The following is a 12,734-nucleotide window of genomic DNA, read 5'->3' as shown; positions in this document are numbered from 1 at the left end:
CAGAACCCTGGCCTGGGGAAGAGCAGCTCCGACGCTAGGCCTGAGAGAGACAGCAGAGCGCGAGCCTATATTCTGCCTGTATTTAACTCACCCGGTTGCTGTGATCACTGACTTTGATGATAGGTTCATTCTTCCTGAGATCCCACACGACTGCCTTGCCGCTGGGGTGAGCAGAAGACAGAATGTGTTGAACTTGACGGTTCCAAGAGAGAGCCTTGATATCTTCCAGGGGCTGCTAAGGCAGAATGGGGCAGGGAGTGGGATGAGGACAACCTGTCACCCCTGGGCCAAGAGACAGCTGGTCTGCCACTGATCCCAACCACCCACAGAAAAGCCAAGAGTAGACGTGGGGCTACCCAAACCATGCCAGTCTCAGGAAGCTGGAAGGGAAGTTTTCCAGAGAGGATCCTTTAGAAAGTGATGTAGAAGCTGAAAGAAGGACAGGTGCACCTGGGTTTTACTCCTATCCCAAGATGCTCCTGAGAGGACAGAGTCAAGATTTTAAAAAGAGCCTTCTCAACTATGACAAGAGAAAAAGGGAGAGGAGAAAGGTGAGGGTAGGAAGGAGGGAAATATAGACACCCAAGACCCCCAGGGAGAATGAGGCAGACAGAAAAGCCATTGATACTTTAGGGCACAAAATGCTATCAAATTCATACTGAACTTACCTCACGATACTGTATGCATAAGACAGAAAAGCCAGAAAGAAAAAGATGGAGGCCCAGTTACAGACTGACAAGACATGTACACTCAGACACAGAGATACAGGAGACCCCCAGCTACATGGGGGAACAAGACACAGGGACAAAGCTGACCTCTCCACAAAAGGACAAGGGTGTATCTGGGTGTCCTACTCTTGCCCCTGGTTGGCTAAACCCAGGGCCCGGCCTTGCTTAAATTATACTATGATAAACAGTACAGTCACCCCTTCTCTCGGTGTCTTTTACTCCCCTCACTCTTCTTGCCTTCCAGAAACTTCTAGGACAATCAATGACCACAAGCCACTTCCACCCCTACCCCTATTCCCCAACCTCCCACCAGTCCCCACCCACCTCCATCCCTCTATTATCTGGCTGGTAGGCAACATGTTAGTCTGTGGAGCTTTACTGCTCTCCAGTGGTGAGACTGAAATCTGTGCGCTGGCTGCCTCCAGAATTTAATTCTCTCTGGGAAAATCAGCTGCACACTTTTAAGCAGCAGCACCAGGAGCCTCCTCACCTGTGACTTGGATCCTGGGGTCATTGGTACACTCAGGTTATTCAAATCCCAAATGAAGATTTCAGAATCATTGGCCCCTGAGGCCAGGAGGTTGCCCTGTATGAAGGAATATGCCTTTGGAGACATACCATCCCAGGAAGAGATGAGAGCAGAAAAAGGGGAAAGAGACCCACATTTGGGTTCAAAGCCACCCCCGTAACAACCTGGGAAGGCTGAGTTACAGACCAGAGGTCACAAGTGCTTCCCTTCAGATCTGTTGCTCCATGCCTCGCAGGTCTGATCAACTGAGATGCTAGTACCTGGAAAGGATTAAAGTCAAGGGCTCTGACAGCCCCAGAGTGCTTCTGTCTCTGGGCAATCACAGGCTCCTTTCCCGAAGACAAGACGTGGGTCACATTGTACAGAGTAAGCATGCCATTGTCCCCGCCGCCTGCAATGACCCCGGAGGCTTCCAGAAGCCCACTGCCAAAGCTCCCCCAGATCAGCTTGTGAAACCTACAAAGAGGAAGAACTGGCATCAGCGACAACTCAGGTCCACATCAGTCAGTAGAGAATGGGCATCTTTGTCAGCCTCTGCCATTATGCAGGCATCCCCAACCTTAGGGCCTGCCTGTCTCCCTCATTTCCCAGATGCAGAACAGAAGTCTCCTCTGCCTGGCCGTGCCCTTTGGCTGAAAAAAAATACTTCAAATAGATTACTTCACTTAATCCTCCCAACTCAAATAACAATACTTATTGATAAGTTCCTATGTACTAGGCACTGCTTTAAGTGCTTTACATGTATTAGCTGATCAACAATCCCATGAGGTATTTACCTTATTTTCAATTGAGGAAAATGAGGCACAGAGAAGTTACAAAACTCCTGTTATACAGCTAGTAATTTTACTCCTATTTGATGGGGAAACAGTGGAAACAGTGTCAGACTATTTTTGGGGGCTCCAAAATCACTGCAGATGGTGACTGCAGCCATAAAATTAAAAGACGCTTACTCCTTGGAAGGAAAGTTATGACTAACCTAGATAGCATATTCAAAAGCAGAGACATTACTTTGCCAACAAAAGTCCGTCTAGTCAAGGCTATAGTTTTTCCAGTAGTCATGTATGGATGTGACAGCTGGACTGTGAAGAAAGCTGAGCGCTGAAGAATTGATGCTCTTGAACTGTGGTGTTGGAGAAGACTCTTGAGAGTCCCTTGAACTGCAAGGATATCCAACCAGTCCATCCTAAAGGAGATCAGTCCTGGGTGTTCTTTGGAAGGAATGATGCTCAGGCTGAAACTCCAGTACTTTGGCCACCACATGCGAAGAGTTGACTCATTGGAAAAGACTCTGATGCTGGGAGGGATTGGGGGCAGGAGAAGGGGACGACAGAGGATGAGATGACTGGATGGCATCACCAACTCGATGGATGTGAGTTTGAGTAAACTCCGGGAGTTGGTGATGGACAGGGAGGCCTGGCATGCTGCAGTTCATGGGGTCGCAAAGAGTCGGACACAACTGAGCAACTGAACTGAACTGACAGCTAGGAAGGAGAAGGCAATGGCAACCCACTCCAGTACTCTTGCCTGGCAAATCCCATGGATGGAGGAGCCTGGTAGGCTTCAGTCCATGGGGTCGCTAGGAGCCGGATACGACTGAGCGACTTCACTTTCACTTTTCACTTTCATGCATTGGAGAAGGAAATGGCAACCCACACTCCAGTGTTCTTGCCTGGAGAATCCCAGGGACAAAGGAGCCTGGTGGGCTGCCATCTCTGGGGTCGCATAGAGTCAGACACGACTGAAGCGACTTAGCAGCAGCAGCAGCAGCAACAGCAACAGCTAGGAAGTGACAGACTAAAGGTTCAAAGTCAGACCCATCTTATGCCAAAGCCTGAGCTCTTAACCATCATAAAATATGGTCTTCTACTGAGAGGAAGATCCGAACTCTTCTACACCTGAATAGAAGCAGGTTCCCTAGGCCAACAGTTGCTGTCCCCTCTTAAATAGGAAGTGAGAAAAGATCTATAGACCTGCCCTTCCCATGCCATGCTCATGTGACTAGTCTACTGGAGCTGCCATATGTATTCTGTGGGCCAGCCTTAGAGAAACAGAGGCATGAAGAATAAATGCACTGTTTGGGAAACACTTTTCTGGCTTTCTGAGCATCTTGCATTCTGGCACACTAGAAAGAGATGGACCCTGGGCTTCCTGGTCAAGAATAGGGTCCCCTGAAAAGCCCCTAGGGAAGGGATGTGAAACCCCCAATGCCTCACAGGTCGTCTTCCCTCCATTTCACAGCTGTTAGCCAAGGATATTTCCACACCCCTTCTGAGAAGGCAGATTTCACACTGAATGATGTCATGTAAGATCCCTAACTGAAATTAAATGTTTCCACACTCTGGGAACAGTCAGCAAAGAAAATAAATGGGGAAACCAGGCAAGAACCTGTCTAGCCAGTCCTTAGATCAGAGCCAACCTCTCAGAAGTGAAGAGCTGAACACTAATTCAGACAAGGCCAGCATCTGAACAGAAACAGCACAGCTGAACAAACAGTGGGTCTAAAACTACTGTCAGAAAGGCTGCTTTCTAAAGTTACGCTGATGTTACCATGGCAGAAGAATGGTTCCATGCTGGCTCCAGAGGATGCCATGTCATCCAGGGGCTAGAGCTCAGCACGGGCAGAGAACAAGACAGCAGATTACCCAGAGAAGCCTGACATAGTCCACACAAGAAGCAGAGGAAGGTGCACCCAGAGAAACTCACATGGGAATGCAGCAACCTCAGTATGGTCATAGCACATGACATACGAATCAGAGTAAAAGGTACCCAAGACCTCAAAGGAGTCACCACAGGGTTAAAGAAGAGGACCCAGTTACTTTAGAGTGGCTGAACTGCAGAATACAGGGTGCGACAAAATCATTATCCTTTGTGTAGGCATGTAGAAAGTACATTCCTATTGTTAACACTTCAATGAGAGTGGAACTGGAGCCTGAATGGCTGTGATAGACAACACCTGGGAGTAGGGAACACCTGGGAGAGTCTGGCAAAGAAGACTTAGTCGTGTGTGTGTGTGTATGTACAAAGAGAGCACACAGCATGTGAGCAAATGTGATGTCTGTTAGTGTTAAAAACATTAACAACTGATGAGTCTAAGTGAAGGTATGTGGGCTTAGTCACTCAGTCATGTCTGACTCTTTGCAACCCATGGACTGTAGCCTGCTAGGTTCCTCTGTCCATGGGATTTCCCAGGCAAGAAGACTGGAGTGGGTTGCCATTTCCTTCTCCAGGGGATATTCCTGACCCAGGGATCAAACCTGTGTTTCCTGAGTCTCTTGCACTGCAGGTGGATTCTTTACCATTGAGCCATCAGGGAAGCCTTTATCATTGTAATATTCTGCAACTTTTCTATGTTTGAATATCTTGAAAACAAAAAGTTATAAAACAAACAAAAAAGATGACCTAAAAATAGGAACTAAAAGATTTAAGGAGAGGTATAGGGAGAAGAGTTTGTATAGGAAAGTGGGAACTTTGAAAACATGAAAATACAGGTGGAATTCTTTGCTAGAGTTTCCCAGGATAATGATGGCAGTGATGGAGACTGTACAGCATCACAGAATGAGAGGAGGCACCTGAAGAAAATACAGCTTCCTTGATTCCCTCCCAGGCCACCTGAAGCAGAATGTCCAGAGTCAGGCCCTTAGAATCTACATTGTTAACAAGTGCCCCCCGTGATGCTAACAAGTTGCCAAGGTTGAGATCCATCAGACTGCATACCAGCCTAGAACAACAGGAAGTAGCTGAATTCATAAAGAACGAACTAGCCTATTGGGGTAATGAACTCACGGCTACACTTTTGGTAAAAAGGAAAAGACAAGGCTGGAGAGACCTGTGAGATCAGATTATCATACCGGCTAAGCTCATCAGAGGCCAAGCTTCAGCTGCCGTATGATTAGGAATACATGCTATATAATTTCTTGTCCCCATGATTTCTGTACTTCTGTATTTTGGATTTTTATTTTATTTGCTTAGTAACGTTCCTTATGAAAAACCTCAACCTCATGTTAGTGGGTTAGAGTGAAAATGAGTTTGTCCACATCCTGGCCAAAATAACTGAGGAAATCCAAGTTTCCTTAGAAGCTAAACAGAGCAATGAGGGCAGTGCTCCAAGCTGGAGAATGAAGACAGTGGGGTGGAGCAATGGCTGTTTGAGAGGAGAACTACTTTTCTGACTGCCTAGTATGCACTAGGCTACAATGTGCTGACTATATATCTCAAATTTACAGTAGAGAAAATAGAGTCAGAGAAGTTAAAATAAGGTGCCCAATAGGACAGAATATGGTAAAGCTGGGATTTGAACCCAACAACAAAGCCATGTTCTCTCTACTCTGTGATCCTGATGTCTCTAAAGAGAAGGCAAGTCTTAGAAACAAGAAAACTAGGAGTGGTAACAAAATGATCTCTTACCTAAAGAGGGGTCATACTGCCAGCCAAGGAGCTGAACTGACATAACTGTATTGGAAGATAGATTACTTACTTTCTCCATGTTACTAGAAGATGAGTCAGACATAGGCTACAGAGGCCACTCAGAGATCTAGAACCTCAGTATAGACAGAGGTAGAGAGCAGAAAATCACCCAGTGACCTCTGAACTCATTCAGGCATAGGCAGCCGTGTCCCTAACCCAAAAGTCAATACATAAACAATGTATTATTCTACCAGAAAGCTTTCTTTTTGGGGGGGATTCATCTAACAAACCAAACATCACTTGCATCAGCACACATGCTAATCCATTTTGATGCTGATTGCATCCAGCGGCATTTATCCATACGCTCTCTTCACTCTATTTATAGCTTTTAGCTATCTCTTATCTACACTCAAACACTCATGGTTTTCAAAACATTCCTCTTTCAGTCAGGTATTTCTAAGTAGATAATATTTCTCTGATGCATCATGGATTGAGTATAAGGGGATCTTCAGGATTCAAATGTAGTTGAGGCCTGGGTCAGGTAAAAAGGGCTGGCAATGGAAGAGGGAAGATTTTGAAAAATGTTAAATCAATAATAAGAGAGATACAGAGAGGGGGTTTTTTTTGTTTGTTTGTTTTTGTTTTTAGGGGAAAAGGAAGGAAATTAGGCTAGAAAAAGGGAAGAACATAAGACCTAAATTTGGAGCCCAGTAGGTTCTTAGACTTTTGGCCACCTCATGCGAAGAGTTAACTCACTGGAAAAGATTCTGATGCTGGGAGGGATTGGGGGCAGGAGGAGAAGGGGATGACAGAGGATGAGATGGCTAGATGGCATCACTGACTCAATGGACGTGAGTCTGAGTGAACTCCGGGAGTTGGTGATGGACAGGGAGGCCTGGCGTGCTGTGATTCATGGGGTCGCAAAGAGTTGGACACGACTGAGCGACTGAACTGAGGTTCTTAGAAGTCATCTTATACAACCTCTTCTTTATACATAAGTGAGGAAACCTAAGATCACTGATGGAATTAAATTTGCTTGAAGTCATATAGTTTTAGGCAAGGCAGCAATCCAACACAACTGTGCTTTCCATTTAACCATGCAGAAGATGACACAGAAAAGAGGAAAGCATAAAGCAAAGGGTGGGTTGAGCTTTATCTACCCTGATCATTTTGGTCAATTGTTTGTGATGCTGACTTTTGAGTAAGTGGCCTAACCTAGGCTAGAATGAAAAGAAGTGAGTGCCTTAGACCCTGGAGCATCTAAGATGATTTCTTCAGAAAGGCCGCAACAGAACTGCATCAAAGGTAACCCCCTAGGTCTTCGAGAAGGAGAATCAATCTTTAGACCCAATTACAGAGGTGAAAAAAGGAAGCCTTTTCAACCTAGTTGGCTGCAAAACAGGTTGTTACCCTTGAAAAGCTCTTCAGGCACTAAGACCAACAGAAGACTGACCATAACTAACTGAAGTGGTGGATATGAATGCTCAGGTTGGTAATCCAGAAGTTTCTAATATCACTCATTTATTCCACAGATATATTTTCAACTACCTAATGCCAGGCACTATTCTAAGATGTTAGAGATAAATAAATAGCGATTAATAAATAAATAAACAGCGATAAATAAAACAGACAAAAGTCTCTGCCTACATGGTTCTCAGGATTCAGTTTCAAGGTTTCTTAAGCAATAAGCTCTTTCTTAAGAACTCTTGGCCTTAAGGAGCCACTACTGTGCTGAAGCTGCTACTTGGCTGGTTTAAGAAAAGAGTCCTTGCCCACTGCCCCTTTTCTTATCTTCAGGAGTATAAATATGATTAAATTAGCTCTCCTCTTTCAGCAGCCCTTTCTGAAATGCCTACTTACAGGTTAAGAATATCTCATCATTACTGGCAAAATTGCCAAGGCCTCTCTTCAAAAGGTACAGGTACTGGAAATAGAAAGAAATGTAAAAAACTGCAAAATAAGAGATACTGTAATAAAGTGATAAAGGAGTGATAAATAATAAAGGAGTGATAAAGTGATATACAAGCTCAAGAAAGTAAGAAGAATAACTTATTTTCATTATTAAGTCAAGCCATGAAAAGAAAGAGGAGGGTACTTCTATGTATCTTAATCACTCAGACGAACTAAAAAAGGCGTAAGATGAAAAGTTACATAACAGACCAGCAATCTTTTAAGGGGGATGGCAAGAAAATCCTCTGGGATATAAGAAAAGGATTTATATTTTTATATTAAAAAATAATACAGTAATACATGTATATTATTTATATTGAAAATATACTTGAGTGCAATGAATATTCACATTTCTCCTGATGGTGCAAAAATCTGGGGATCACTGATTCAGACTATAAGCCTCATCTTTACAAAATTAATAAAAGAACAGTTGAATAATAGAAAGCAGGTCTTGGAGTCAGCTAGGACCAGACTTAAATTCTAGCTTCCCGGGGTTTTGGTTCCCTCCTATGTAAAATGGGAATAATGGTATTTATTGGCTAGATTCATTTTAAGAAATGAATACAATATACAGAGCCCCAGCATAGTGCCTGGCATGTGTACATAGGCTCAGTGAATGCTCATACCCAGCCCTGTAAGTCTGCCAGAGCCATGAGATCCATGAGTGCCCAATCAGTGCCTGACAGCAATGAGGAGAGGATCATTCATTTGCCTCTCATTGGCAGAAAAGGGAGATACTGTGCAAGGCTGTTATTTTCACAAGAGCCAAGGGAGGAAGGAGCCAACATCTCTGGGTTCCAGAGAGAGACCAGGTACTCATGGGTCCAGGCTTGTGTGAGGCATCTCTATCACATCATTCTGCCTGATGCTGCTGCTCCCCACAAAGGTGTGAGTGGGAGTTTTCAAATTCTTCTTGCAAAATAAACCCAGAATTAATTTCTCTCCAACTTAAAGATCATTCTCCCCTCACTTGTCCCCTCATGAGCCCTGAGAAACACACACCACTCCTGAGATTCCCCATCAAGGTTTGTATTAGGATCTGTCCTGCATACCCATCAACAGTTCAGACATAGTACCTGCTGGAGGCAGAAAGGACTCCCTTGCGTTTCAAGTCCAGAGAGGGGTCCCTGAAATCAACCTCAAAGATTTCCAATGTGCCATTTGTACTAAAGGAGGCATCTAGCTGCTGGGCAGATGTTCCTAGGCACAAGAAAAGTCAGGAAGAGGCAGCATGTGAGCAACAATATATGCATGGATTTGGGGTATAAATGGTTAGGTAGTAGAGAAAAGGAGGAATGGGGGAAAACTGGATATACCCTTTTTCAAGTGGTACCTCCAAAAAAGAGCAAGAAAGCATGAGGTGCTTAGCCTTGAGCCATAATTGAAGATTGTCCCCAGGGACTAAAACTCCTAATATCCCCTTGCTTATGCTGCTAGACAACCCCACCTTTCCATGACTCTGAAACTTTCTCTGAAGCACAATCAAGAGCACTGGATACTAAGTTTCCCTTTAACCTATCCAGCGGATCCTCATCCACAGTATCACCATACCTGTGGCCAGATACACAGGGTACTGGCTGGCTGGGCTCCACACTTGGACAGCTTGTCGCTCAAGCTCCTTCAGCTTCATGGTCTGTCCTGTAGGTGGCAGAAAAGTGACATGATCCTCAGCCTACTGAAAACAACAGTAGAAACCACAAGCTTTTGGGCCAGATAAAGGGAACACCTGTGGACACGAGCACCTGTTTTCCTCGCTCCACCATAGGATGGAGTATTTGGAGGCAATACAGGGTGACAAATACATGATCGACTGCAGATCTGTAATGACAATTCATTTACCCAGTTGGACAGGGAAACCTGGTGTGCTGCAGTCCATGGGGTCGCAGACAGTCAAACACAACTGAGCACTGAACTGAACTTACCCAGTTACTGAAATCTAAGGCTTTAAATCCTAAAAGATACTGAACCACACTGGTTGCCACAGGCCCAATGGTGATGATAACCATCAAACCAGAAAATCTCAGCCACTCTATCCATTCCCTTGGTTTTAAACATTATCCATATGCTGATGACTGCCAAATTTCTATCAGCAACACAAATCTCTCCTCTGAGTTACAAGTTCTTATATACAACTGCTAATCAAATATTTCCACTTGGGTTTAGTAAAGATACCTAAAAGTTAGTCTGTCTAAAATGGAATTCTCCATTCTACCATCTCACCCCTTCATCTGTTGTTCCTTCAGGCTTCATTTCAGCAAACAGCCAACTGCTCAACCCCAAACCCTGCAAATCACCCTAGATCCCTCCTTCTCCTTCTTTCCCTTCTAATCTATCATTAAGTCTTCCAGATTTTACCTCCAAAATATATCTTAATCTATTTTTCTCCATCTTCACCACCACTACGCTATTTGAAGACCCTATCATCTATCACCTAGATTACTGGTCATCTCCCTGCTGCTCATCTCCATCACCCAATTCTTTCTTTGCATAGAGCAACAGTAAACTTTTAAAATAAAAAAGAGGATTTTGACATTCCATGCTTAAAGTTTTTCAGTGGCTTCTATCACACTCAATAAAATACAAACCCCCTTGAGCCCTGCTCAAAACTACCACTTCACTTCAACAATGAACTTGATGGAGTAAACTTGGGACCCGCTGTGACCTGCTTGAGCAAGCCCACAGCCAGGTTAGTCTTGACCAACAAAAACAAGTTTTATTACTTAATCTCAAATGTACTGTCCAGCTTGAAGAAAGCTTAGGGCTGCCAACTCAACCAAGACTTCCCGGGCACCTCTAAACACTTGAGGCTACAACAGGACTCCTCTGACGAGATTGCACATCATACTATACGGTCACCAGTGCCACCTGCTGGTCAAGATCATTTTCACGTTTCTGGAGAAAGGTCTCTGAAGTGGGAGCTACAATTAGCTCAGTGCACTTAACGTGCACCTCCCATTTAATTCTAATAATGGTTCCGGGGTCAGTAGTTACTATCCCCATTTTACAGGGAAGAAAACTGGCTAGGCCAAGCTGTGAACCCCAACCAGCCTTCAGAGCCCGTTGCTTTTAACCATTACACCAGTCTAAAGTAAACTCCATAGTGCTTAAATACCAGCCTACAAATTGAGAAGATAGGCTTGTCATCTACTTTGTTCAGAGACAACTGTTGGCAAAAATGGTCCCCGCTGCGGTCAGAATGGCGGGGCCTAGGAGCGTCAAAGGTGGGGAGAGCTATGATCATGCAACCAAGAGCTGGACACACTGGTGCAGTGAAGGGGGAAAGCCAGCCTCCTTAGCTGTCCACTCCCTATGGAGGACGGTCGGCCTTCCCCGCGGTTCACCGGCGTCAGCACCGACGGGCGTTTTCGCCCGGGCGGGACGCACGGACCCGCGGCCGACTCTGGGCCCCGGACAGGTCAGGGCCCAGGGCTGCTGAGGGAGGCGCGAGGGCAGCGCTGGAGAGAGATCGTCGTCGGGCTGCGGGGCCCGGGCGCCGCAGGGAGAGTGAGCCGGCTGCAGTCCGACAGCAGGGCGGGCATCGTGGGGTCCCCTGAGAGGCACACCGGCCTTAGCCCCCGGGCGGGAGCCTGGGGGGCCGGGGTCTCCGCCGAGGACGAGCGCCTCCTGGCACTCCTGCTAGAGAAGAACCGCGCTCTGGGTCCCCGGCGCGCCTTCTGCTCTCAGGAACCCCGGGACAGGCGGGGAAAACCAACCTGCGCGGAGAGCCCAGCTCAAGGGTCTGGGGCCGCAGAGCTGGAATCGGGAGCCGGTTCCCTCAGGGCTTTGGAGCTCCGCGGGCGCTGTGGACGGCGGCTGCAGAGGGCCAAAAGTAGTGCAGGCCGCCCGCACCGCCACAGGCGCCGCCAGATGCCAGGCCCGGGACCCGGACAACCCACGGAGAACGTTCCCTCATAGAAATGTAGCTTTTAGTGGGGCTTCCCTCACCTGTCCTGTGATTATGCAGTGGGTCAGATCCCGCGACTATTAAAGTTCTGGTGTATTTTCCCTCAAAGGGAAAATACTAATTAAGCGGAAAAGACCTGGTCCTAGCTCCAGGAGCGCTCTGTGGAATCCACTTAGCTGAAAAGGTGAAAAGCAATCTAGGCCAGGTGGGGCTAGCGATAACCCGCCTACCAATGCAGAAGACGTAAGAGACGCGGCTTCCTTCTCTAGGTTGGGAAGATTCCCTGGAGAAGGGCATGGCAACCCACTCCAGTATCCTTGCCTGGAGAAGCCTGTGGACAGAATCACCCAGCGGGCTACAGTCCATAGGGTCACAAGGAATCGGACACAATTGAAACGACTTAGCCCGCACAGGCCTTAATAGCAGAGTGACTTTGTGCGGCGAACCAAAAACTGGTGCTCCCAAATGTTGAACTAATTAAGGGCTGTAGATGGTTGGAGAGCGAGGGACCGTAGACCAGGGGCTGCTGCTGCTGCTGCTAAGTCGCTTCAGTCGTGTCCGACTCTGTGCGACCCCATAGACAGCAGCCCACCAGGCTCCGCCATCCCTGGGATTCTCTAGGCAAGAACACTGGAGTGGGTTGCCATTTCCTTTTCCAATGCATGAAAGTGAAAAGTGAAAGTGAAGTCGCTCAGTCGTGTCCGACTCTTCGCGACCCCATGAACTTCAGCCTACCAGGTTCCTCCGTTCATGGGATTTTCCAGGCAAGAGTACTAGAGTGGGTTGCCATTGCCTTCTCCGAGACCAGGGGCTACCCGGAAGGTATCAGAGACGAGACAGGTGTTGCACGTTGAAGTTTCAAGAAGATAGGTGATGTCCCAACAAAGAGAAAGGGGCCCAACAGACTGATAGGCGCCCTGGCATTTCCCATACTGTGAATGAAAGCGGCTACAGTTGGGGAACTGGGCTGACTACAGATTGTGGAATACTAATTCCACTCTGCGGGTAATTGGGAGTTACTGAAAATTATAGGTAGATATGGTGGCTCAGGGGTAAAGAAGCTGCCTGTTAATGCAGGAGACTCTGGTTTAATCCTGAGTTGGGAAGATTCCCTGGAGAAGCAAAAGGCAACCCACTCCAGTATTTTCTTGCCTGGAAAATACCATGGATAGAGGAGCCTGGCAGACTGTAGCCCATGGGGTTGCAAGAGTCGGAACCA

General features: G+C 46.5%; 1 protein-coding gene across 14 annotated transcripts in view; it reads right to left on the bottom strand.

The window, feature by feature from the left end:
- SEC31B (SEC31 homolog B, COPII coat complex component) overlaps positions 1 to 11,431 on the bottom strand; it is a 33,272-nt gene extending 21,841 nt beyond the window's left edge. For 10 of the 14 annotated variants that reach the window (XR_003508837.1, XM_027528685.1, XM_027528679.1 and 7 more), the window contains exons 1-7: positions 11,325 to 11,431; positions 9,163 to 9,249; positions 8,688 to 8,811; positions 1,518 to 1,713; positions 1,219 to 1,314; positions 669 to 677; positions 92 to 235 (exon numbers count right to left, since the gene is read on the bottom strand). Coding sequence is in view for 13 of the 14 variants with exons in the window: in XM_027528685.1 (XP_027384486.1) it covers positions 92 to 235; positions 669 to 677; positions 1,219 to 1,314; positions 1,518 to 1,713; positions 8,688 to 8,811; positions 9,163 to 9,241 (648 nt within the window). In the remaining variant the exon portion in view is untranslated. Of the gene's footprint in view, positions 1 to 91; positions 236 to 668; positions 678 to 1,218; positions 1,315 to 1,517; positions 1,714 to 8,687; positions 8,812 to 9,162; positions 9,251 to 11,324 lie in introns of those variants that run through there. The other 4 variants (XM_027528680.1, XM_027528681.1, XM_027528682.1 and 1 more) reach the window with 4 other exon arrangements.
- Between the last annotated feature and the right edge of the window lie 1,303 nt (positions 11,432 to 12,734).

The sequence above is a fragment of the Bos indicus x Bos taurus genome, chromosome 26, assembly GCF_003369695.1.
Source record: "Bos indicus x Bos taurus breed Angus x Brahman F1 hybrid chromosome 26, Bos_hybrid_MaternalHap_v2.0, whole genome shotgun sequence".
NCBI classification, from domain to species: domain Eukaryota; kingdom Metazoa; phylum Chordata; class Mammalia; order Artiodactyla; family Bovidae; genus Bos; species Bos indicus x Bos taurus.
The sequence above is the reverse complement of the archived record's forward strand: the minus strand, read 5'-3'. Positions and strand labels throughout refer to the sequence as shown.